The sequence below is a fragment of the Poecilia formosa genome, unplaced genomic scaffold (assembly GCF_000485575.1).
Source record: "Poecilia formosa unplaced genomic scaffold, Poecilia_formosa-5.1.2 Scaffold11, whole genome shotgun sequence".
NCBI lineage: Eukaryota > Metazoa > Chordata > Actinopteri > Cyprinodontiformes > Poeciliidae > Poecilia > Poecilia formosa.
In genome coordinates this window covers 2,750,194-2,777,849 of record NW_006799950.1, presented here as the reverse complement: position 1 = coordinate 2,777,849, position 27,656 = coordinate 2,750,194, and the positions used below count along the sequence as shown (strand labels likewise).

Sequence of the window (27,656 nt, the reverse complement as noted above, 5' to 3'; positions counted from 1 at the left end):
TTTTTTTTTTTTTAATTCCTGTACATTACTTACTCCTTCGCACTTTTTCTCGCTTTATCTGCTTGCCCAGTCTCTTCTTGTCAGTCTCCTTCTTCCCCCCAAAAACAGTCTCTGTACAGCTGGCTTAGTGGTGATTGTAGAAATAGCTAAAGGGTTCAGTGTGACATTGGTTGAAGTTTGTACAGAAGCATTTTCTCTCGATGTAAACAGGCACACACATATTTCTAGAGGCTAACTCCCTCCCAGGAAGGGGGGGCAGGGGGGGAAATAACACCTCTCTAATTTAATTAGTCCCCCTTACTCACTTTGATATTTCAATTCCTTCACTTTGTAATCTTATACCATTATAATCTTCATGTGGTCAAGAGTTTCACGCCGGTCTCAGTCCTGCTGAGAGAAATAAGGCCTTGAATTGCTCCTTGGGTATCAAGAGGTTTACAGCTACTCAGTAATTATTTCTCCTTTTTCCTCCCTCAGCAGCCACCGCCAAGGTTTCGTTACAGTTCGCCACCCGAGAAAATGAAGTTTTGCCAAGGTTGCTGCTGTCCAGGTTGCCGTTTGTTTTTGTTCTGTTTCACTGTCTTTAGCATCAGTGTTGATGGTGTAGTACATAAATTCACGCTGTCTCCGACAGGTCTACGTGGAATGAGCTAGCAAATCCTTTTGCGGGCTGGAAAAAAAAAAAAAAGAAGAAGAAGAAGAAACACACTCGTTAAGACAAATGAAAACTTTTTTTTTTTCCCTGCAGGCTTTTTAGTGCCACAATCAACTAGAAATATTGTCTCTTGAAGGATACATACCACAAAGGATATGTGAAGTTATTAATACACCCTAATCGCTGGTCCTTACAGTATGCTACTGTAAAGCTAATTTGGGAATGGAGCGAAAACACATCTATCAGTCAGGATAAATTGTCAAAACCGTGTGGCTGCTTAATGCATGTGTAACAGATACAAAGAGCTCTAATTGCTTCATTAATTATCAATAAATGGGTCATTAAACATTTACTAAACCTTTTACAAGCGAATCCTGATGATCAAAGGATTACCACAGTAGCGTTCACAGCTATTTTTAAATGCAAACATGACGACTATGGTTAACAGAGTCTCCGCTTGAGATTGCCTTTAAAAACTGAAGAAATTCTAGATTAAAAAGATATGAGATAAGGTAAATGCGAATGAAACGACTCAATTTTCCCCCACCGCAAAGCGTACATCGTGAACAGCTGCGCAGACCGTTTTAATTCGGAGTGAGAAATATCCCGGAATCTAAAGCCTCAATGCTAATTACTTTTCAAACAAGCTGATGTGAAAGTGAAGGAATCGCTTGTCTCTGCTAAGTCACAAAAAAAAAAGTAGAAGACAAAACAGGTTATTGTGCTCGTCATTTACCTGAGAGACAGCCCACAACCAGCATGCAGGATCATGGATGATGGTGGTTAACATGGTGTTGAGATGACTGGAAATGACTTCCCCACTGAATGTGTATATCAAATCCATTTTCTACTCTTAGAGCTAATAGAATATTCATGTAATGTGGGAGCTTTGAAAGAATAGGCCGCTTGAAATGTTCTGCCCATCTACCTTTTTTTTTTTTTCCTTTTATGAAACCCATTCAGCTTATTTGGAAATGGAAATCCAAATCTTATTCCAATGCGCATCAATAAATTTCACTTGGCAAAGTGAAGCCACTTTATTCTCTGCTTATTTCCAACATTGTTGAAAAGAAATTGCGCGTCTGTGACTTTTCTAGCTGGAAAATCTTGAACTTGTGGTGTGAAGTCTTCCTCGTCATCCCTCTCTATGTCAGCTATCGATCCACAAGTAAGCAAGTATAGACACTTGGGTTCCTTTTCAGAGCAAAACGGACATACTCCTTGTAGAGAAGAAGAAGCGTGGGCTGTGCGCTTCACCTCTTGAGCTATTCAGTAGGGAAGTCAGAATGCTCATGCTCAAAAATTATGATGAAAAAGTGAAGATAGATGTCCTCTACATTAGATAGTCTGTCCTTCTTTTCCTTTCCTTTGTGTTCAGTCAAATTGCATCAAGTATTTAGCTGCTAGTAAAAGTACATCTCAAGAAACCAGAAATCTTTATTTCAGTAGTTCAGTCCAACACTTGAAACTCATTAATTACAGAGATTACCTAAGATAGAGATTACCTGTGATGTTGTTATGGCCTAGTTTCACTAATTGTCCTTCAGACAGCTACTGGCACCCTCTACATGAAGGGTAAGGTTCAAAAGTTATGCATTTAAGCATGTTAGTGGAAGGCAAAAGTGTGATTTAAAAAGCCACAAGAATTAACAGGGAAGTTTTGGAACAATTGTAAAAATAGACTATTTAAAAATTTGTGGACGATCCATATATATTAACCAGACATATTTATATCCAAGATATGGGCTACAGTTGTTGCATCCTACGTGTTACACTAAAGACGTCATCAGAAGGGTTTCACCTTATTAGAGGAGAAAAGGGGATTGAAATGTTACTCAGTGGTACAAACAGTTTTTTTTTTCCTTTTTTAAGGTGAAAACATATTTTTGTTATTTTTTTTTTAGAAAAGTTTCCAGAAACAAGAGGAAGAGTAATAAGACTGGATGTGGATATCCACATCCAGTCAGTGAGGATGTGGTTATCAGTGTCATCTGTTGGAGTCGGTTCGCCATGTTTTAGCTGGCTAGAGATCAGTGCAAATTTTCATCTGCTAACAAGTTTTATGGAGAGACTGGCTTCAATTTGTACCTGGACTTGACGCCTGTGCACACTGCCAAGAGTACAAATAAATGCTTTAATGACAATGGTAACACTGCATGACTGACCAGCAAACAAACCATTCAGAATCTATGAAGTACTGTAAGAAGAAACATCACAGCAAAGCCACAGCCCGATCGCCTCTCTACCAGGCTGTAAGGATGCAATATTTCATGTAAACGGAACATAATAATATACTGCATGTACTGTGCAGGAAATGTGCAATAAATCTTAACTTCCTAAGAAACTAACTTTAGGATTTTTATGATCTATAAACCATAATCATTAAAATTAGCATAAATACTTGAAATATATTACTCTGTATAATATAGCTATATATAATGAGTTTCAGTCTTTGAATTGAATTACTGAAATACATTGCCTAACTTACTCAGATGATCTTGTATGTCAGTGTGTGCTTTGCACATGATTCATGCAAGTGTTGCTGACCTTTACTAATATGAGCATCAGATAGGAAGGATTTTAAAGGGAGGGGTAATTTGGAGAAAAGGAAAAAAAAAGTGGCCACAGCAGAATAGCACGAGTCAAATTTCTTTTTAGTTTATTTCAAAATAAGTCCTGTGATTACAGGCAGTATTTAGGGGTTATGGAGGGGTTAGGTTAGGTTAAGGATTTTATGTAGGTTTTGGAGAAAGGGGGTATGCAATTAATACATTTTACACTTGAAAAAAAAAATCATATTACAAAAAAAACTAAAAAAAAAAAACTACTGAGACAAAATACAAGAAAATATAAAGCCTTTTTCTCGAACACCTTCAAAAGCAGAAGAAATAAAAGTTGATAATCAGCATATAAAGTCCAAATCAGAATCAAGAGGTATATTCAATGTCCCCCTCCTTTAGTTTCTATACTGGACCAGACCAAAATCGTAGGGTCCCAGTGAGGTTTCATACTGATACTCACAGAGAAAGGTTGGTTTGTACGGTAGGGTCCCCCTATCATACTCTTTCCTCTCTAGCGTGCTGGAGCTGTACTGCTGCTGTTGCTGATGGAGGTGATTTTGAAGGCTGTGGTGTGACTGTGATCTTTGGCCGTCCTTGCCAAAGGTGGAGAATGACCTATCGTTGGACGAGGCGGTGGAGGAGGTCATTGTGAGTTGGTCGGATAGGTTGACGGAGCAGGGTACCTCAGTGTCGGGTAGCGTGGCGTCCATGCCAGGGACGTGCAGATTGCTGCGGTAGTCCGGCCCTTGGCGCCCATCTGATGGCACAAAGGACGGCATCCAGCAGCGGTCAGAGTGACCCAGGGCCTTGCACTCCTCTGTGCAGTTGGAGAACAGGTCAGCACCTGCGAACATTCAAACAGGTCAGTCTAAGGTGGAAGCAAAACACATAAAGATTGAACATTATAAATCTGGCATTGAGGATTAGGAGATGACAAAAAGAAGGAATAAGACACCGTGATATTTAGTGGTGGATAAAAGCCAAACTGAAAGCGAGATGGTAAGAAGACACTGTGAGAAGCAGCAGGAGCTAGCAATCCTTCACCAGTGTCAAAAGCAGGAAACGTGCAGTAGCATTTACTCGTCAAAGGACAGACCCAGAACTGATCAGGAGAAATGTTTGCTTTTCTCCTCACCCCTTTCATTTAGAAAGAAAAAAGCAATCAAAGTGATGCGAGGTAACAAAAGCACTTCACCACCCTCACCACCCTGCTCATCTGTCATCCTCTGACACTCATTTGATTGTGAAACACCAAGAGACAAAACATGAATTCTTATTTCATAATCCCCCCCCCAAAAAAAATGACAATCACTGCAAGGAAATGTGACACAAAAGTGAACAAAATACTCAGTTGTTTAATTCCACTCTGTCAATCATCTTTAGAGAAAATGACTGACTGTAATAAACACAAAAGCTACAGACAAAAAATTAGAACAGCAGAAAGATGATCAAATTAATATCTGAAATTATATAATGGAGCACCGAGCCATGAATGGGGAAGAATATTGTTAAAGAATATTAAGGGAAGTGGCAAATTGGAAAAACAGAGAATAACAGACATAAATGGCCAGAAGTCTATGTCTGCTACATGGCTGGACATGATGTTTGCAGATCATAAAACTGATCTGTAAACATGTTAATACTAAAACAGACTTAAACAAGTAATGGTTAAACATTAAGCCAGAATTAAGAAATAGCTACCTAAACAAACAGTTTTTGGGGTTTTTTTTGCACCTTTTGCTGTCTTGCTGGAAATGTTGTCACAACACCGCCAGAAATTAGGTGGGTAGAAAATGTGATTATAGTTGTTTGATTATAGTTGAGCATGTGATTATAGTTGTTTGCTAGTTGAGACTCTAACATACTAGTAGGCAGCTTCTCAAGTCAATGCTGATGAGGGAATCATCAATACTGAATTCCACTTTATTACGTCAGAATATACTGACAAGCAACAGCTGCAGTAGATACAAATGGAGACAATTCCACTTTGGTGTGATCGTCTTACTGGATCCGATTCAGCTGTGAAGGTTTCAGGTTTGCTAAAACATGGAAGGGCATGAATCAAACTTTTTGCAACTTTTCATTTCTAGTAGTGCTATGACACGGCAACATAATATCAGAAAATCCATTTGATGATGATTCTGATAAATACCGTGATGAATATAAGTTGTGATAGATTTTTCTCACTCAAACTCTTTCCTCATGTGTACTTCGACCACTCTCTGTGACCTCTAGCATCATGGAGCTTGTAACTTTTGGGGGTTGTGGGAATCTGCTGCATTGACATTCTACCCAATAGGCTGGATACTATATTGGCAGGCGTAGTGTGAACTTAAATCATTTGAAGTATATTAGCCATTTCACTGCATTCCAAACAGCCTGTTGGGGAATTAATACTGCTGCAATGACTATAGGTTTGCAATACACACAGCAACTCGCATCCATAATTGAGAAATAATCATCCATCCATCCTTTGTTTATATCTCATTTTCTCCACAGGGTCACATGGGACGTGGTACCGATCTCCAGCAATCATTGGCAAGCCATGATTATAAGAATTAAAAAGAATAAATAAAATACTTGATTGATAACTAATTATAACTGAACAAGTTGGGGATGATAAAGACAGGAACTCTGGACTCCTCATTCGAAAAATTTGTAGATTATTAAAACTTACAGAGAAAGAAACGTGGGCAATTTATAAGGCTGCCTTAAAGCTGATTGTGCACGTTGAACCATTTTTCACTTTTGTTTCTTATGTCAGATTGGATGCCACTGCTCTACTTGTCTATGTATTTCAGACATGCCCCTTCTGTCTGATGGCAATTTAACAAGTTTCAAACTAAGAGAGTGTGGAGTTCCCCACCATGCGCTCAAAACAATAAACTCACTCAACTTTTACCGCAAGCTCTCTGGAAACTTGCTGGACTGCATATTTTGCTCCTAAGACTACATCTAATGTACATATATCTGCAGATATTGATCAGCAAATGGGTAAAAACATCAGTAATTCAAAGTAGCTTCACCTTTTTTTTTAATCCAAGCACAGACTTGAATGTTAAAGACAGAAGTAGACCGAAACTAAATTTTTAAAAGTTCACAAAGCAAAACCAATGAACATATTAACTTTGATTTAACTCTTGGTGACATTCATTAGATCATTCTAATTTTAAAACTCTTTCAGCAATTCCCCAGCACTTTTATCTTCCATTACACTGTCAAAGAACTGCCACTGTGACTGATTCTGTTTTCTGTGTTTGTGTGCATGGTGTGAATCTAATGTGGCAACTAATTGAGGCCCCCACGGAGTGCAAGAAAGGCAATAAGACTGCACAGTGGACATAGAGCCAGTGAAGACACACGGCTCACAGGCAGCGAGGGCCAAACAGGCTCAGGGAGCCATCGATTTCACAGACAGCAACGACAGGCGGGAAAAAGGCGACAGCACAGCAGGAACCATCAGGAAGGAGAAGGGAGACCTGCGCGGTCACAGATGGATAGAGTGATGGTCAGATCAAAACAGATGGAGATCAAAGAGGGGTTAAAGAGGCGGGCAGAGCAAGGAAAGACTTTGATTCAAATGAAAGAATGTTAGAAATATCTCACTACATGTGCGTGTTTAAACAGGCCCGGATTGGCTAATCGGGAGCACCGGGGCATTCTCCGGTGGTCAGGTGTGCAGTCCTGGTAAATGGTATATGTACCCGTACTTGTACGTGTTTATCAGTTCCAGAGTCACTCTACATTCAGTCATTCACCCATTCACATGCACATTCATGTGCTGATGATAGCAAGCTACTGGACAGTAGCCACAACTGCCCACAGTGGCAGTGTGACAGGACACCAATGCCACCAAGACGTTCTCACCACCACCAGCACAAACTTGTTTCCTCTCAGCCTCTTCTGGTAAGTTACATGAACATAAATGCACTGCATTGTACCCCGTATCCTGATTCAATATGCCTGAATGAAATAAATGGTTCATTAGCAGGCGTCTGCATGCACAGGTGACATGCTGAGAAGTTTCAAATGTGAGAGAGCTGTGTTTTATCTTGGGCATAACTCAAACCTGTAGGACAGCAGTGATCTAAACCATGTCATCATAGTGATGGCTTCGTGAAAATGTTTTTTTCTTGTTCTTTGCAATCATGCAATACTTTGTTTTGCAGTACCACATTAAATCTCATAAAAATGAAGTAACATGAGAAAACACAAACTTGGTTCAACGGGTGTGAATACTTTTGGAATGCATTGTAAATATATTGGCCTGTAACAGTTTTATAATGGTTAAGAAAATATGGAAAAACTTAGGGGCTTGTAGATGTAAAGACATACCTTCCTTATTTCATCACAAGATTCTCTTTGAACCTACGACCTGCATCTACAATCCTCTATTATTTACTTGAGTAAAACATGCATAAAAAAGAGGAGATGTACAAAATCTCTCATTCATAGCTGGCAGTTGCTTTCTTCTCTCTTCTACCCAACATGTTGCATTTTATTTTTCACTTTTTTAAGACATCTCATACATATTCAGTTTGTATGCCCTTCTCCCATCCGAGAGTGCCACACGACAAGCACAAATCGGGACTTTTGCTGCCAAAGGTTCATCCCAACCTAGTACACAAGAAATGCCGCTCAGTAGAAGCAAGAAGGGTGGCTGGAAACGTGGAGAATATATATGAAGAAACCTCCGCATCTCCAAGAGTCAATGCTGTTCTGGGCAGCTTTTGTAAATGCCAGCTATGTTTTTGAGAGCCATTTCCTTCAACATACACTCTGATTCACCTTTTATGCTGATGTATATTTATAGCATCTTTAAAGGTTGGATGCATATAAATCATTGCATTTCTTTAATGCCCATCAAGCTGTTGGCCTTTAGCCTTTTTTATAGACTTCCCACAAATGCATGCACTCTCCTGACATAGAGGACATTGACCTCGGGTCCTCCTGTCATCTCTTTGCCATTGTGCTGCTAAGGTTTTCTGGAACCTGCGATGTGTGTGTTCTTCTAAATTTGGAAGCAAATCAGCAGAAGGACTAAAGCACAGGTGCAAAACTAACAAAGGCCCATGCAACTGTGGAGAAGGCAGGAACACTTGCACCTGGATGTGACAAAGCTGTTGTTAAAACCTCTACTGCTTTTTTCATCACTGTAAAAAAAAAAGACACAATAGTTCCTAGCTTATGATGCAGGAGTAACTGTAAGCATAAATGGCATCATTTTGGGAGTCTATACTCCATTTGACTCTGTGTTTAGACTTGATAAGCCTAAACTATAAATTTCTGCACTGAACAAATATTCTCTAAACGAGAAGATTTTGTTTTGTGAAGACATAAAAAAAAACAATAATTTTCAAGGATTTCTTGAGCCTAGGGCACCCCAAAAATTTAGACAAGTTAGTTCATTACAAAATATTGTTTAAATCTATATCTAGATATCTGTATGGAATAATTCTTATCAGTTGATTATCATTTAATTCTTGATATTTCTTATCACCAACTATATTTGTTCTATTTCATTTATTCTTTCTATTTTTTTCTGGGAGGCAGTCTTGTGTGTGTGTGTGTGTGTGTGTGTGTGCGTGTGCGTGTGTGTGCGTCCGTGTGTGTGTGTGTGGTGTGTGTGTGTGACGGCAGAAGGAAGGGCACAAGCCACCTCTGAATGAGGACATTTTACATTCACATTTATTTGTAAATTTATTCCGCATCTATCAGTGCCAACTCTTTATCAAACTTAGAAAATGTCACATCAAAGCTCCCAATCTACCCAGAGAAACTTAAAAATAAATATTATTAACACCTAGGTTTGGCAGCCAACTCCCACTTGCATGAAAAGTACTTCCTAAACGTGAGGATATGTAAATATACATGAGTAAACAGACAGACAGGCTGTGCTCACATGAAACCGAGTGGCTGTTGATCCCCATGATGCACCTTTTCCTCCTCGGGCAGGAAGAAAAACAACAACCAAAACAGTGACTAGCAATGACAGGCCCTGCCAGCAGTCTCTTCTCATCGTGACCTCAACAGGCAGGAAGAGCACATGCTTGTTCTCTTTTTACACACACACACTCACGCATGCGCACGCATGCACAATCTCCGAAGAGAAGACGCAAACGAAAGCACACATTATAAACACAATCTGTGTGTTAATAAGCAATCAGCACTTCGTTTTTCCCCCCCACTTGCTTATTTTCTACATTACATCTCTGCATGTTTCTAAAATCCCATGTCGGTGCCATTTGACTAATTGCGCCGTCTGATCATACCTCCAACGACTTGGAGCGAGGAAATGAGGGGAAAACAAATTTCAGGGGAAAAAAAAGAAAAAAACATCAACTCCATCTTGATATTCACTTTGTGGGTATATTGTGCATATCTTTTTTTTTTATTTTTTTTTTACAAGCATCCAGTTTGTGTTTGTTTCTTCCTCCAACTGTATCAGTCCATCTGCGTCTTTTCTTACGTCCTCTGTCTCATTTTCTGGCATATTTAATTTTCACTACTCATTTCCTTCTTCACCCTTTAATCTCTTTCCCTCCTCCCCACCTAAATTACCCCCACGTTAGAGTTTGTCTTTTGTTCCCTACTTCTGCTTTTCATCTTGTTTTCCACAGCTTCAGAAATAATTCTGACGCAAGACGTGACCATTTGGACAACAACAAAGGAGCAGCACAACTTCCTGGTGAAGTCTGGCCAGCAAAACTGTGATGCGTAAACCAGAAACCTCCTTGGACCAAAACACACCAAGATGGCCTCCACTATATCTACTAATGACAGCCAGATAAATGGTTCCCAGCTATAATTTTCACTGTCTGCATCCCAGTATCTGAGCCAAGGGAGAGCCAGTAGAGCAGCTTCCGTGCAAGTGTCAGTTTGATTAATATTTCCTCTTTTATACCGTTAGAGCAAAACGCTCAGGATGCCCATTGATTATTGATACATGCTTTGTGTTCTTTATAGCACTCCTCAATAAATGCAGCAAGCTGGTGTGCAGTGATGTAGGATTTGCTTGGTTTAATACAATTTAGTTAATTCAGTTTATTTATATTGTGTGCAAATTCACAACAAACTTCTTCTTGATGCACTTCACAAGAAAAGTCATTCCAACGTTTGTTTCGTGTTTCCTAAAAGGCTCCATTGCCCAAATAACAGCAAACACAAGGTCATAAACCCTGTAAACCCAAAAGTAACAAATTAAATTATATGATGATTTCAACAACCTTAATTGTCACTATAAATATATACATATATATTTAACTTGGGTGGATAGGAAGCCTTTTATCATCCTTACCCTCATCAAGATGTTTCAATATATACACATGCATATACCCATACATACACACAAACACACACACACACATATATATATATATATGCACATAGCTTAAACAAAAAGGCTAACTACAACCAGTGGGTTCTTTCTGTCTTCCTGACAGTCCACCGTCATCGGGATGTTTAGTCAATAAACAACATTCAAAACGGCCATAGCAAAACGATGCACACTAAGACAGTTTGGTTAATTGGTAAAGAGATGCTGCTCTTTAATCTAATTGAAAAGCCAGCATTTTGATAGATGCTGCAAACATTTGAGACCCAACACACAGTTTTGTAATTTTACACTTTTTTTTCACAAAAGTTCTAACTGGAAGTATTTTCACTGTCTGAGCCTAATGAATAATTTATTTTTAAAGGGCAAGGTTGTTTACAGAGACTTCATAATCCATTTGAATTGTTTTTGGTTGGTTTATTTATTTTGAAATGTCTCCCAATTCCAGTGTTAAATGGATTTCTTTTACAAATTAGTTTATTGATCTTTGAGAGGGTGTACTTGCATTACTACGCCATTATCATCATATTAGTTGAAAACAGGTCTCAAAACGACAACATTACCATTTGTCGCAGTCATTTCCGGGACAATTTATTGTCCAGAAAAGTCTGACAAGCATACACCCACATATCAGTGGTTCAATGAATGCAGTCACAGTATTGCATTATGTGAGTATTGGGAAAATACTACTCCAGATCACATGGCAGTCAATCAGTAAGTCTGAATCTCATGCTGCATCAGCTCCTTTACTGATTTCAGCAGGCAGTGTGGTTTAACTGATAGTAAGAGATTTACTTTCTGATTAATCTGGCTAATATTTACAACGTCTGACCACTTGGGTCAACCAGAGAGCTCTGACATTTCATTTGTAGGTGGTTAGTCAATTATTAAATTTAAAATAACATAAAATTCTCACGGAAAAATAACATACCGGTACCCATTTATAACTATGAATTCCACAGCACCGATCCCAAAATACACACAGCAAGCGTGAGAGCAAGCGTTTATGCACACACAAATGGCTGCCACGGGGGATTCAGGAGTTTCTCAAACATGTATGGAAGAATCAAGGCAACACTCGTATGTTTTTGATGAGGGAACAAGATAATAACACGATATAAAGCACAAAAAAATATATATATTTTACATAATACCCTCTGACCCCTTTAAAACTGAAAACTAAGTGTCTCTGCATAGTTTTTTTAAAGGCATGTTGCTTCAACTTGGCAAGCATACAGGGTAAATATACCTATTATTTCCATCATTAATAAAGATTTTATTGTTTGGAAACATTATTCCTGTCATAAGACATTTTGGATGCATTCATCATCTCACAACTCGCTTGATTTCTTCTTAATAATTAGAGCTTTTCAACTTTCTAAGTGCTACAAATTACATTTTTTTTTAACCAGTCACACAACTTTAACCTAAATATTTATGCCTTTGCCTACTTTCTGTCTTTAACTTCTGTTTAACTTTTAGGACTGGAAAAAAAGGGGTGTATCAAAGCCCTGTTAGCTAAATTCCTCTGACAGCGTAGTGACACGGGGAACTGCAACTCAGTACACACCACTAATTCATAATCAGCCGTCTAATACACCGTTACCACAGTGATTTAATTGTACCATTTGTCACGGCTGTTGTTCGCACCAAAACAAACGTCATGATAATGATCGTTTCCAGTCTCCTTCCCGTCTCACAGCCTTCCACAGCTGATTGAACATTTCGAGGTGTCTATTTTTTTCTTTCTCTCTCTATCTCTCTCTCTCTTTCTCTCTCTCTCTCTCTTTCCCACCTTAATTCTTCATCCGGTTTTATCTGCCACCTATTTTTCTGTTTTGCCTGCTCACTTTGCTGTCTTTTTCTAGACACAGGATGAGAGAAAACGGTGCCTAATTTTGGAAAAAGCAGGGTGGAGAAGTAAAAGGTGTGGCGCTCAATCAATACTGTTTTGTCTCCCGATGCAGCGGTGCCTCGCTCCAGACACCAGCTTTCAGAAAAGCCATTTGCTCACATTTTCAAGGTATACCAGCCTCACAGGCAGTGTCCCTTTGATTTAAAACGACATCAGGAGACTTATTTTCTAAAGTGTCAGACGAGCGGCCGAGCGGGAAGCTACGACAGGTGTAGTTGATGATATGCCAACTGGAAATGGTTTCCCCCTTGATTTGAAATATTCCGAAGGTGCACCAAAAAGGGGAGAATGTGTGGCATGTTCCCATGTGGAAACCTTGCCTGTAACCCTCCTTTGATAATTGCTATGCAAAGGATCTGGAAATGAATTACTGATCAGTGGAGTGTTACAGAGAGCCAACGTGTGATGGAGACAGAATGAAGGATGAGACCCTGACAGAAAACCAGGAAGAGAATATGTGTGTGTCAGCCAAGCTCATGGACCTTCACACCGAGAATGAGAGCATGCATATATTCATATGGAATACATTTGAGCTTATGCATGTGTGCATGCATACCAGTCTGCCTTCTCAAAAAGTCACTTCAAAAATTCCTTAATTTATTTATGGGGGTAAGTTTTACTTACTTACTTATTTATTAATTTAGTTATTTCTTTCATACTGGCTTTTTCAATTTGGTTACCTTAAGAACACAGTCAGGACAAAGTAAAGTGTCTTGTAAAAGTCTTAATACGACTTTTGTACATTTTGAAACATTACATACAATGTATTTTAGTGGGTTTTTATTATGGCTGGGAATTAATTTAAATATTTGTTGTTTTTTTATATTAGATTACAGAACAATTTTAATTGCATTGTGAAATTTAAATCCATATGTCATCTTCAGTGCAACTGAATGCAGCCCATAATGATTTGCCGGCTACATAATCCTGCCCTTTCCTCTGCCTTGCTGGTAGTGGGAAGCCATTTATTGACGGGGGTTATGTCATTCAACAGTGGAGGATAAGACAACTATAAGCACGGCGAACTCTGCTTTTAAGAAAAAACTTGATAGACGACTGTTACCACAGAGGACTAACATTTAAAATTTAAAGCCAGAGGATATCGAAGATGGAACCAGACATACCAACAAAGTAAGAGAAACATAACAAAAGAGCTGAACACGCTTTTAAAAATTCTAAAATTTTGTCTCTGTTTTTACACTGAATTTTTGTTTAGACTGGGGGAAAGAGGTCAAGAAATACTCTAAGTCAATCAGATGTAAAAATCCCAAAATGCAACTGGCTGTGAAGAGTGACACAGATAGAGGCTGAACACCTCTGAATATACAACTAATACAATATAGCAGTAGCCTTTTTTGGCTGCTTGGAAAATATAGCAGAAGCCTATTTTATATGCAATTATGTTGCATGATTTACAAAAGTGTGAAACTTTTAAATGTAACTGCGTCTCAATCTCTATTGGTTGGATGAAAGTCAAGACACTCCACTGCTCATTATAATCCACAATGTATTAATTAAAATTGAAATATTTTGCCTATTATTTTATAAACTGGTTGAGACATACACCAACAGACTGTTATTACAGTGACAGGTGCTACTATAAAGCATTGGCTCATGGGACCGATGCAAGTCAAAACACAATGACATTTGCAATTATAATCAGAATAATTATGGAAAAGTTTAGGAGATATGTGTAGTTTTGCAAAGCAACGCACTATGTGCTATAAATCCTATGAGAAAATCAACATTCCCATTGCATTCTGCTTATAAATTACTGTGAGACAACCGAGCAGTGTCTGTGTTATGGAAATACTGTCTATACTAGGCACAGTTCCAAGCAGCACCTTCCACTCTCTCCTCTTACACTTAATACATTCAGACCACTTCGGAGCACCATTTCAAAGGAGAGTGCCGTTGCGATACAGACATTATCACATAGACCTGCTTTCTTTAGACATAACACATACAAGCACACACACACTCAGGTTACATTTAGGTATCAGGCACACACCTACACCTTAAATCAGACGGTGGTATGCCTTTACACCCACACAGACAAACATACAGTGCCTGGTTTTGTTTACAGAAGTGTGTGAAACTCAAGTGTCCGTCTCTCCAAAATACCAGTCGTGTGGTATTACCTCCCGTCGAGTGCTAAGCTGTTCTCTTCTAAATCCAACATGAGGAACAAATGTTGGTTTCCCTTGTATGAAATACACAGTCGAAGCACCAACTGTGTATACTCCCCTGCTTGTGCCAAATGAGCAAAGCACTGAGCCAAAAAAAAAAAAAGAAAGAAAAAGGCTGAAGAAACATGTCATTGGTTCAGAAGTATAATGCCTGTCACTGTGCTCCAAAAGCTAGCAAATTGGAATTCAAGACAATTTTCCACCTAAAATAAGTGTTATACTGCAGTCTCGGGCATGTCTTGAAAAATCGTGTCAGGGCTGAGTTCTTCCTAAAGTTGGAGACTATGTGCTAGGAGGACATTTTAAGATGTGTATTATATTTTCTCCCTGTTATCCCCTCACTTTCTCTGCGTCCTTGTGTCCTGAAAGCCTATGCAGAAACAGTTTATCACATAAAACATCTTTAAACACACAAATATATATATATATATATATATATATACATGTTTAAACATCAGCCTTTACATCTATTTCACTAAGCAATGAGCTCCTACAAAAAAAAAAAAGAAAGAAAGGAGACTTGGATTTCTTCCAAAGCTGCATTTCAGTTGCGCATAGTTTGACCTTCCCAACCTGTTTTATAAGCGAGGGCAGGGAGTGACACCAGTGCTGCATACCCACTCTTTATTTAGGCTCAGTTCATTAATAATGTCAAACACTGCACAGCCTAATGAGAGGCCCATTCACTACCCAACAACGCCTATCGGATCTCCTCTCTATTTGTATTCCCCGCACCGCTACGATATTTGGCAAGCTGTGGTCTAGACAGGGGTCTTACATGCGTCACGTGGAGCATTCCCTCACAAAGAAAGGGCAGTTCAATATGAAATTAGATTTTGTATTGCTCCACTTTTTTGTCTGACTCTAGCATGATCAATAAACAGGTACTAACTAAATAGAGTTTTAGAGAGAATGAAGAGAGGCTTAAGATAAGATCTGCTAACCTTCTTTGCAAAGAAATCTATCATGCTGTAAGGGCAGATAAGGAATGAGGGTCTGCAAATGAACCCCGGGTGGGAACATAGGTGGGGGTATGTAAGCTAATTCTGGCATTTTGGCTTTATTAAACTCACGCTGAACATACACAAATCTGGTCAATCAAAAAAAGAAGAGGGTGTAAAATAAATAAGTGTGCCTGAAAAGTGAATCTAGACGAAAGGTGTCTGAGGTCAAATAAAACACTCGTAAGAAAAACGATACATATTTAAAAATTATCGTGAAAAAAAAAAAAAGTGCTTTTGTTATCACTCTCTCTTACGGCGGCGACCCTTAGTAAAATCTATTGCAACAGGCTCTCCTCTGAGGTCACTTTATTAACTATAAAGCAATACCCCAACCTCTGAATGTCTTGCCTAGAGCAGTTTTTAGAGGATGCAAAAAAAGGCAAGGGGATACCATTGCAAGCCTACAACAACATGGTGGTCCACCAAAAGCATTAATCAGAGAAGTAGCCAGAAGAGCCATGGTAACTCTGGAGGCACGCAGGGATGGGTAAGTTGCTTAGCGTTTGTACAACATATTGACTCTAGGGTTGATTGAAATGCTTCTCATTACATCAATTCAGCTTTCATGCGGTTCATTTTCTCTTGACTGAGCCTATTGATTTGTGCAACTAAAGCTCTGTGGGCCCCACACAGCCTCACTGCAAGTCACTGTCCTTTCAGCACCACACTACTGAAGAAGCAAAGGCCAAAGGGAAGAGATTTCCACCGATACTCTTTTCGCCAGTCTTTTTGCAAGGCTGTGAGTTACAATCAACACATCTGGGGCCTGTTCATACCAGCCAGTAACCTCTGAGCTCAGGGCCTACCCGCACATCCTGCAAATTAAGGAAATGAAAAAATCAGCGATCCGCACCAACAACTTCACATTATCCTATTCACAATTGCAAACTCACAATGCTGAAACGGATCAGGGAGGTGTGTGTGTGCGTGTGTGTGTGTGTGTGTGCGTGTGCAGGCGTGTGTTTGTGTGTGTGTGTGTGAGGGCAGAAATGGCGGAGTAATTATTATGAGATGTGGATAAACTCACCGGCTGAGTGACCCCGGTTTGTTGCGTCGTGGTCGCTGTCGCCCTGTTCACTGTCGCCGTGACCACTGTCTTTAGAACTGACAATGTCTGCCTCTTGAAATGCAGAACTACAAAGAGGTCCAGAGAGGGGATGGGGGGAGCACAGACAGAGGAAGAATGAATATGATTGTGAGGCAAAAGACACACAGAGTGTGGAGGAGAATTAAATGAGAGGGCAAAGACACAGAGAGGAAGAATCAGAAGTCAAGACCACGTTAATGCGGTCACGGTAGCCATCAAGAGCCTAAATTGGATGTTACACATGGCAAGTAATGAAATCCAGCATTAGAGCTTTAATAGACGCCGCTGTGTCAGTTATGGGACTCATGCCAAATTGAAGATGAACGTTATGGATATGTTGGGAACAGTACAGGCTCTTAAAACCGCAATTAACGATGTGGATACTGATGGGTGTAGTGCTCATGTTAGAGCTGGTCCGTGGCTGTACGGGGCCCCAGGCAGAACCTGATTTGGGACCCGTCCAAGTATCCTCAGTCACCAAATCCAAACAATATTCTCTTTATATATAGATATGTAATCCGTGTTTAAATCTCGGACATAGTTACTGTTATAGTAGCTTCTATTTTTATTTATTTATTTATTTATTTTTTTTTTTTACCTTTTTGCTAGTTGGATTACTGTTCTACATAAAAAGGTGGAGCATAAAAACAATTATGTCACTTTGAAGACATTAACCTTTTCAACAATAAAATAAAATATTGTAAAAAGACTGCAGATTTACAAATTACATATGTGTATATTGTGCGTGTGTGCATGCGTGTGTGCATGCGTGTGTGCATGCGTGTGTGCATGCGTGTGTGCATGCGTGTGTGCATGCGTGTGTGCGTCCTCTGGTACTCCTGGGTGTCCCCTGAAGCCTTTGGAGGCCCTAAGCAGCTCCTTTGTTTACTTATGCTCTGGTTCATTTTATAGATTTAGGAAGAGACTACGCCAAACAAGTTAGCATCCCATTTGCAGCTTATTAAGTATCACTTCATTCAAAAAATTATCTTGACAAAGATTTAAAATAATACTTTACTGTTTTCACAACCTTAATAAAGGTTTCAAAAATCATGAAAGGTTGGAAAATAATTGTGTTTGGGTGGTGGAGCTTTTAAGATGGACCCCATGTAAAATGGCATCCAGGCAGAAAAAAAGAGATAAAACACCCTCTTTTTCTTCTTTTTTTTTTACAAAGTTAAATATAGTTCACAGTTCACAAACAGTATTTTACAAAAGCTGTCCTTTATGTAAAATAATGTTGCCGAACTTTGACTGCTATAGATAGTGTAGTTTTTAAGCTAAGTCGGATGTAAGATGCTCTGAAACCAGAAATCCTCTAAAAATTGCTATGAATTATTTAAATACTGAAACAAAGACAAATAGAATATGCAGTGAACTTATTATAATATTGTTCAGTTCTAACATAGGTAGGTGTTTTTTTTGTTTGTTTTTTTTAACTAGAGTAGACTCAAGAAAATGTAACGAAATAGCCCTTCAGCCAAGCGCTGCATTTGGGAGGTTCAAATCGGATACTGACTTCAGTGTCATGAAGAGACTGTGGATCAATGACAGCCTGTTGAATGTCTTGTGATGATGGATCACAAGACATCATGGTGGCGGTGACTAGGCCAACGTGAAATGGGATGAATGTGTATGCATGCATCACATCGTGTGTTTTCCCACTACCTGTTGACACGCCTGGGTCTGTCCACCAGATAGCTGAGTTCTGCTCGTTGATGTTTTGTCTGGAAAGCCAACAGAAACACAGATGTGATCACAACCGATGCAAACAGGCAGATGATTCAAATGCATAATCACAGATTAAGACTATAAAGATAGAATGTGAGACTGAGTCAGGAGAAGCTCTGGTGGAGCTTCTCCACCAGACGTGGGTTACTGATTATGTGTGCATTCACTTGGTGAGAGTCGGCAAGAGGAGATGAGAGCAAGGGTTGTGGTGGGGGGAGTAGATTAGGGAGGCGTAAATGATTGAGACGCCTGATGCTGAAACTGAACAACCTTTGTTCACGGTGCTGGCGTGCTGTGTCGTGCGCGGAATACTTAACACACAGAGGACTAGGGGATGTGACTGGCTGGACTGGCTCAACTCAAGCCAAGCAATCAACAAAAAAACAAACAAACCAAAAAAAAAGCCACCAACTCTCTCTGCAGATCCATGAGCAAAATGCACAAGTGGTGCCACTCTTGGGGGTCATAAAGCCTGATATGCATAACAACTTTTATAAATCAATGTTAGGTAAGAAATTACGAGCTTATATAAGTGTCTGAATTTGCATAACAAATCACCCGAAACTTATCATAGTAGTTGCATAGCAAAATACCAAAACAAAACTCACACAGTTATGGGTTCTGATTTTCAATGTGCCCACCCGATTATTTGTGGTCCCCGTCCGGCCTGCCATTTCTGGATACGCCCCTGGCCCAACCTGAGCGTGTCTCCGTTTCTGCATCAGACTGGATTCCCCCAGCAATACCTTCCTGTTGCATTGTTCCGGCTAATTGTTGTAATGCTGCACAAAATAACTAACTTACCATGCGTTGTTTGATTGTACTTAGGATAAAAAATGAAAAACCATGTCTAAATGAAAATGATCATAAAAAAAAAAAAAAAAATAAAACAGTCTATTCTATATGTGTTGTCATGAGTTAAAATTCTAGTCTTTGGTGCGGTGTATAAAACCTGATACTACATAAGTCTATTGGATTATAAAATACCACTTGAGATTTAACAACTGACATGTCCAATCACCATTACCCATAACAATGATTAAAGGCCACTGAGCACAGTAGCCAAGTCAATTGGAGAACCCTTTTTCAAAAGACTTTTACTTTGCGTGATCTGAATTGATAACGCACTTTAACCGAAAGCAAACGCAGTTGGGAAGGTCAGCCCGTGAAAAATGCTGTTTTCCACACTTTTAATACATTTTACGCATGGGCGTTAGGTTGATTCTGAGGTCACAGTGTCTGCTCTCTTACCTCACTGGAGAGAATGCTGCCGTTAGATATAATGTCCGGTTGCTGATCACTGTAGCCGGTCACTATTGCCCCGCAGGGGTTGGTGTGATCAGCGTCGTTGCTGCGGGAGGGGCTGCACGGCTTAAGGAACATCAGATCCGTCTTGGCAGACTCCGGTGTCAGGCACACCTGGTAGCAATAGGAGTTCTGGTTTTGGTGGTGGTGGGAGCCAAACCCGCCTCCCACGCTCCCCACCCCAGACTCCTCCACTGGCACCTGCCCGACGGGCCCAACTCCCGTGGTCACGTTGGTGCTCTGAACCAGCATGATGTCGGATTTACTCAGCTTCTTCTGCTTCCTGCCGCGGCTCTGCCTGCTGCAGCAGGAGCCACAGCACAGGCAGCAGTCGCCGGCCAGCAGGCACGTGTACAGATTGAGCTTCTTGTCCTTTTGACAGCGCACGGCCAGCACTATCATGGCCAGGAGGAATATAAAGGACACGGAGCCCAGAGCGATGATGAGAATCAGGGTGAGATCAAGAGAAGTCTCTTTAGCCTTGGAGGCCGAGCCGCGGTCCCCACTGCGGCCCTCCACCACGCTGTCCACTAGTATTACGCTCACACTGGCGGAAGAGGAGAGAGGAGGCTGCCCGTGGTCCCTCACCTCTATCAGCAGGTCGTAAAAGCCCTGTGGGTCCCGCTTGGGGGAGATCCTGCGCGCCGTTCTCAGCTCCCCGGTCCTCCAGTCCATGCGAAACATTCCCATCTCATTGCCCCGCAGGATGCTGTAGGACAGCCGTGCGTTTTCGCCGTCATCTGCGTCCATGGCCACGATGCGCGTCACCAGGTATCCAGGCTCCGCGGAACGCGGCAAGTGCTCTTTAGCCGTGCCGTTTTTACCTATAGGGGCTATGACGCTAGGAGCGTTGTCATTTTGGTCGACTATGATCACGTTAACGGTGGCATTGGAGAACAACTCGACAGCACCTGAGTCCTTAGCCTGGACCATGAAGCTGAACTCTTTCAGCTGCTCATAATCGAAAGAGCGCAGCGCGTAAAGGTAGCCGGTGTCTTGGTTTATGGAGACATACGTGTCAACAGACATTCCCTGGATGTCACACTCCAATATGGAGTAGGTAATTAAAGAATTCTGTCCTATATCAGGGTCCAAGGCGGTCACTGCGTGAATGAAGGCGCCAGGCACATTGTTCTCAGTCACATAGACGTCATAAACAGCCTGCGTAAAGCGGGGCGCGTTGTCGTTCTCGTCAGAGACGTGCACCTTAATTGATTTGCTGGTGGCCAGCGAGGGCTGACCTTTGTCGGTGGCCACGACTGTGATGGTGTACGAGTCCGTGTTCTCCCTGTCAAGCGAGCCGTCCGTTACGATGGTGTAGTAATTTTTAAACGACGACTTCAACTTGAAGGGGACGTCGCCCATGATCTCGCAGCTCATCTGACCGTTCTCACCGGAGTCTCGGTCCGAAACGCTGAAGAGGGCAATAACGGTGCCCGGGGCGTGCTGCTCGCTCACAGACTCAGTTACGGTGCTGAAGCTGATCTCCGGTGTGTTGTCATTCACGTCCACAAGTTTGACCAGCACTTTGCAGTGCGCAGGGACGGCGTTAGCCCCCAGATCTCTCGCCTGGACGTTGATCTGGTGCGTGTTGCTCTCTTCGTAGTCCACCTCGCCGGCCACTTCTATCCTGCCCGTTCTTTCGTCGATGTTGAACAAGTCTTTTATCCGCGGGGTGTTGTGGCTGCTAAAGGAATAAATGATTTCTCCGTTTAGTCCCTCGTCCACATCCGTGGCGTTTAGCTGGATGACTAGGGTCCCCACGGGTGAGTTTTCCCGCAGGTTAACCGTGTACACGGACTCGTCGAACGTGGGAGCGTTGTCATTAGAGTCCAGAACTTTAACTACCAACAGAGCCGTTCCGGTCCGCTGCGGGACGCCCCCGTCCACAGCCGTCAGCACATAGCGATGGACCGCCTGCTGCTCTCTGTCCAGCGGCTTCTCCAGCACCAACTCCGCGAATTTGGTCCCGTCGCTCTGCGTCTGCACGTCGAGGGAGAAATAGTTATTGTTGGTTATAGCATACGTGCTGAGCGCGTTGGTGCCAACGTCGGGGTCGAAGGCGTTCTCCACGGGGAAACGAGTCCCGGGTATGGCGCTCTCAGATATTTCCACGAAAATGTCCGGCTCCGGAAAGCTGGGCGGATTGTCGTTGACGTCCATCACCTCGATCTCCACGCGGAACAGCTCCAGCGGATTCTCCAAAAACACCTCCAGGTGCAGCAGGCACGGGATGGTCTGCTTGCAGATTTCTTCCCTGTCTATTTTCTCCTTCACAACCAGAGCGCCGTTCTCCAAGTTCACCTCCAGATAAGGTGTCCGCGAACTTGGCACCGTCTGGAACCGGCGAGCGGAAAGTTTGGTAATGTCCAAGCCTAGATCTTCTGCGATATTCCCAACTACGGTGCCAGGCTCTTGCTCTTCTGGCACGGAGTAGTGCAGCTGACATAGAGCTCCATTCAGAATGGAGAGCAGAAGTATTAACCAAATCATCTCCCCTCTCCCTCTCCAAGTGAATATCAATGCAGAAAAAAAAAGAAAAAAAAGTGTTATTCCTTTTTCCTACAAGATATGTGCATTTCCAATCTTCCCTGGCAGAAAAAAAACAGCAAAACAAGCTGCAACAAGGCTGTCCGAGTCTAAAAATCCCCTCCTCTGCCTCGGGTCAGTGGAACATTTAGTCGTTTCTGCTTTGAGAAGTGCAGCCATTTGATCCGAGCTTCTTAGTTTTAATCAATTCTGCACCCGGTCTATGAGTTTTTGGTATCAGCGCACACAGTCGCAAGCTTGAGCCAACATTCCTTGTGCGCAGAACGAACTCCCCACTTCACTGAAAAGTCAGGAAAAAAGAACATAAAAAACTTTTAAAATCCTTGTGCTGAAAAACATTGTCAAAAAACGAGAAGTAAATAAATAAAACGGTTAGATCTTTTTTTTTCGTTTTCTTTTTTTTTTTTTAAGATGCACGAACAATGAGACTTTCTCTGTGAGGATTTAATCACTGCGCCTTAGCGCTCAAAGCGGATGATGCTCTCATCTCTGCTTCTGGAAGCCGAGTGTGAGCGGCGGGGCTGGTTTTGCGCACAGCTCCTTTCCCCAGCAGCCAATGATATTCTTCAAACATCGGGTGTAATGGCACCTGATTGGGGCTCCGCGATGCCAGCTAGAACGCGCGCCGGGCCATCATAACAAAACCAGTTAAAGAGCCGCTGCGCTCCTCTTTCCTCTCTTTTCCTCTCCTCTCTTCCACTCTCATCGCCAGGCGCAGTCCCGGATGTGGCAGGGGAATCAAAAAAAGTGTTTCGCACCCTGTAAATTAGTCAAGTTGGATATCAGAGTTTATTACCAAAACAGTAAAATGTATATATTTAAAACGATTTTAGGTGTCAGAAGGATGTTTTTTTCTCTCTCCCTGTCTCTCTCTCTTCCTATTATACAAAGAGTTCTCAGTTTGTCAGACCGGATACAGATAGAGTTTGCCCTTGACGAATCATCCCGCTGTTTGATATCAAAGTGCTGCTTTGATACCAACACATGACTCAGAGCGCAGTAAGAATCCCCATGCACAGCCAAACATGTAAAAATGCCTGCGCAAGTAAAGACGGTCCGTGACGCAATACCCCACTGTGCAGCGTGGCCATCCTTCTCTCTTTCCCACTCTTTTTTAGAGGAGTGTCCATTTGGCCCCTTATGCAGAGCATGAATGAAATACTCTAAAGTCAAATCTCAAGATGTTATCACTGCAGGATCATGTCAGTAGTTTTAATTCAATGTAATGGGTCGTTTATGTTTCAGCCCTACCGTGTTACTAATACCCTGCAGCCTATTAGTTCCCCCCGTTTGTCCCCATTCTTATCATTAGCCCCCCACCCCTCGGCGTCACATCCTAGGATAGCTCAGTTGCATCATCCGCTAATTTAATTCATAAAGAATAAATTAAATATGCTAATGGGATAGAGGGGGTCTAACTAGTTGCAAACAGTTTGGGTGATGATGATGATGATGATGGTGACTAAAAGACAAAAAACAAAGGCATAATTGAGTCTAATTAGCATAAGTCTCAAATTCCTAATGTAATAGACGGGAGCACCACTATATCGGCCATAATGCAAAACGACGTGTCCATTGTGTAGTGGATTAAACAGCGATTCTGCATCTTGCCATACAAGTCAGAAGAAACAAAGAGGACACGTTAGATGAATTTCCACCCATGTCTGAGCCGGAGCTGTGTGACTGAATCGAGCTGACACCGGAGTCGGATCTCAGAGCTTCCCCCTCTCTCTCTCTCTCTCTCTCTCTCTCTCTCTCTCTCTCTCTCTCTCTCTCCCCGCTCTGGTGCGCGTTCTCGTCTCCCCCCCACACCCCCCGTCTTTTGCGCGCTCCATCGTTGTCCCGGTCAGAGTGTTACAGAGATCAACGTCGCCCCCTGGCGTTAGTCCGCTTTTTCTGAGAACAAAAAAAAGAAAAAAGTCCTGGGGAGGAAAAGGGTTCTCCGCAGGAACATAAAACTAAGCATTATATAAGGTAAAATAATAAAAAAATGAAAATAAAAAAAATTAACACAGGTGCTGATTGTTAGAAATTTAATAATTAGGATATACAAGAAGTTTTAACTGCATGATCCCAATTAATGCAAAAAATAGTTACAATTAATAAAAACAATATCAATATTTATGTCTATCTGGAGAAAACAGGAATAAAGTGTAATATTAACAGTAGAACATTGTGGCCTCTCAGCAAGAAGATCTTGAGTTTGAATTATTTTCTGGGAGGAACTTGCATCTCCTCATGCAGGTGTGGGCCACAGGTGTAACAGCAGAATTATTTAGTCGCTATAGAACATGGATGATGGTTGAATTCAGTGTTATATACCTCACATTGCAAAAGTATTCATACCCAATAAGTAGTGTTCAGTTACATTTCAAAGACAAACCAACATTTCATGTTGTAGACAAACACAAAACAATTCATAACAGAGAAGATGAACAAACAAGATACATGACTTCTTCAGTAAAGACAATCTGAACTTCAGTGGGTTTGAAGTTTCTTTGGCAGCACAATTGCCACAGTATCCTGTTAGAGACATTAAAACTGGGGTCAACGTGCAGCTCTCGAATGGTCCAATCAAAGCCTAGACCTGAACAAAATCAGGAATGTGTAGTAAGGCTTGAGATAATGGTTTTCAGATGTTTTCCATACAATCTGAGTAAGACTGAGCGGTTTTCCAAAAACGAAAGGGCATGTGTTTCAGTTACTGCAAAGCTGGCAGACACATACTGAAGCCCAGAGATCTAACAGCTGCAATCCAAGTAAAAGGTGGCTCTACAAATTGCTTACCAAACATGCATGCCACACTTATCAAACATGGCACACAAAGAAATGCAATACATTTATTTTAGATTGGAATTGTGTTGGTCTATCAGAATATTTTGAAATATACTAAAAAATATATGTGAATTTGTCTTTGCATTATATCAAAACGTAAACAATTTTAAGGGGCGGGGGGGGATTGATAAGATACTATAATATAATGCAATAATATAATATAATGCAAGATACTATATGACAATTTCTCAAATCATCATTACATAATTAATTGTTTCTGATCCACATTCAGTTTGTCCCCGAAAACAGAATCTGAATGTTGTAGAATTCCATTAAGAGTTGTTTTATTTTTAAATAACCTCGGTTCACTTTTGAGCTCTTTTTCTAACTTTGGCTGTGATCTTTGGAGAGGAGTACCTGTATCCTTTTCAAGGTACAGCTCAGCACAAAGGTGCTTTCAAGCCTTGTAGCTGATTAGATATAAACCCTCAGTGAAGTTATAATTATGTGACTCCAGCAAGGCCATTTCGACTACGTGTGTCTTTTAAAAGTAGCCGTGCTGCTGTAGGGATAACCAGCAGTGTAATAGGCAAAATGACTTGACACAGGAGGGATCAAGAAAGCTATTCTTTACCAAATCTGATAAAACACAATGTCCACGGATAAAAACGGTAAGTGCAGAATATCCTACAAAAAATGAGGGGCAGGTCAAACAATAAAAGACTGTGAACCTATCTAACAAATCTTCTTATCAACCAAGAAGGTTGAAAGGACCTTCTCAGGAAACAGAGGGGCATTTTAGGGTTGGCTGTCCAAAATAAATGTGAGATATGCCTTTGAGTTAGCTAATTCAACACTGCCCTCACGTTGAGTTTTGGCAGATTGCAATGCAATTAAATCCCTAGGTAATATACACTCAGCAGCCACTGTGTTGCAGTTTGCTAGTACCATTTGGACCTCCCTCAGAACTGTCTCAATTATTAATTATAGAAATTCCACAAGTTATAGGAAACATTCCTTAGAGGCACTAACACAACACCACACTTGCAGATGTGCTTACTAAAAATCCATATCATATAAATTTCTCATTCATCTTTAGAAGTTGCTTCATATTTCTACATAAAGTTCTTTCCTTGTGATGCCATCTATTTCATGAAGCTTGCCAGTTCCTCCTGCAACAAACAGCTGCACAACTTGATGCTACCATCTCCACTGTTACATTTCCCTCCAAATGTAACGATGGCCCTCAATGGCCGAAACACTTTAATTTTAATTTTAAAAAATTAAAATTAAAGTGTCAAAGTATATTGACACTTTAGCGTCAATATACTTTGATGTCTTCCAGGCTGGTTTCCATGCTCACCACAGTATCAACACTGCTCTTGTCAAAGTGTTCATTGACATCCACATAAATAGAGACTGTGGAAGAACCACAGTGCCGGTTCTGTTGGATCTCAGTCCAGCATTTGATACTGTTGACACTGACATATTACTGAAACAACTGGAGAGTTGGGTAGGTGTCTCCGGGTTCAGATCTTACATAAAGAACAGGGATTTCTTTGTTTTGGTAGGTAACTTCTAATTGAAGCGGACAGAATTCATGTGACAGGTACCCCAAGGTTCAATATTTTCAGCTTCTACGCACCACAAATCTGGGGGGGAAAAAAAAAAAACTTCTGGAAAATTGTTAAACAGTAGAAACACGGACTTCCTTTAAATATTGACTAAAATCCCACCTGTTTAGAGTTGCTTTTGTATAATAATAAATGAAACAAAACGCCAACATTTTGATGTGTAATGACGGCACTTGGAAAGATGTAATGTTTCAATAATTAATTTCCGTGTTTTTATGATGTAAAGCACTTTGAACTGCCTTGTTGCTACACAAATAAACGTGATTGATTGATTAGACCGCATGACATGCTTCCAAAAATGAAGGTCTTTGTCCTTTTGTGCATTTACAAAGTGTAATCTGACTTTTTTATATTTCTTTTGGAGTAATGGCCATGTCAGTACAGCACACATTTCACTGTGAATGATGACACTGTCTTACCAGCTTCAGACCTCGTCTTCACAAGGTCTTTAGCTTTTATCCAGGGGTCGATTCCCATCTTGTCTACACTTGCATATAATTGTTTGAAAAGATGAACGCACCACCTTCGATAATCTGGGAATTGTTTCCAAGGGTGAGCCAGACAATTGTAGCTTTACAATTCTCTTCTTGATATCTTGACTGATTTATTTTGACATTCCTATTGTGTCAAAAACGACAGGTTCTTTTAATTTGGTGCATGCAAGTTTTTGGTTTCAACTGCAAACTGTCCATTGCAATTGACTGTTGAGTTATATGGGCATGATGGACTAGTTACCTAAAGAGAATCACTGCTGTTGAGACTCCATCCAGGTCCTCTGAACAAGTTAGAGGACCTGGAACCAGGACAATATGCTGATACATATTGTCTTGGTTCTGTGAACATCTATATTGTAAATAGTGAGTCTGTAAAATTGGTTGCGAGGTTGAGAGTTTGGGATACAGTCTTTTATTCATTGT

At 40.9% G+C, this 27,656-nt stretch overlaps 1 protein-coding gene across 3 annotated transcripts; it reads right to left on the bottom strand.

Moving 5' to 3' along the window:
• On the bottom strand, window positions 1-22,844 carry LOC103132401 (protocadherin-10). 3 transcript variants are annotated; one of them, XM_007544211.2, is made up of 5 exons: window positions 19,727-22,844; window positions 18,413-18,471; window positions 16,685-16,791; window positions 3,677-4,060; window positions 1-670 (listed from the first exon to the last, which is right to left on the bottom strand). In XM_007544211.2, exons 1-5 carry the CDS (start codon window positions 22,271-22,273, stop codon window positions 651-653), a joined length of 3,117 nt encoding a protein of 1,038 aa, XP_007544273.1. In that variant the 5' UTR covers window positions 22,274-22,844; the 3' UTR covers window positions 1-650. The 3 variants fall into 3 exon arrangements, with proteins under 3 accessions (XP_007544273.1, XP_007544280.1, XP_007544268.1); XM_007544218.2 differs by having other exon boundaries at window positions 3,900-4,060; XM_007544206.2 differs by lacking the exon at window positions 1-670 and having other exon boundaries at window positions 2,519-4,060.
• Window positions 22,845-27,656: the final 4,812 nt, after the last annotated feature.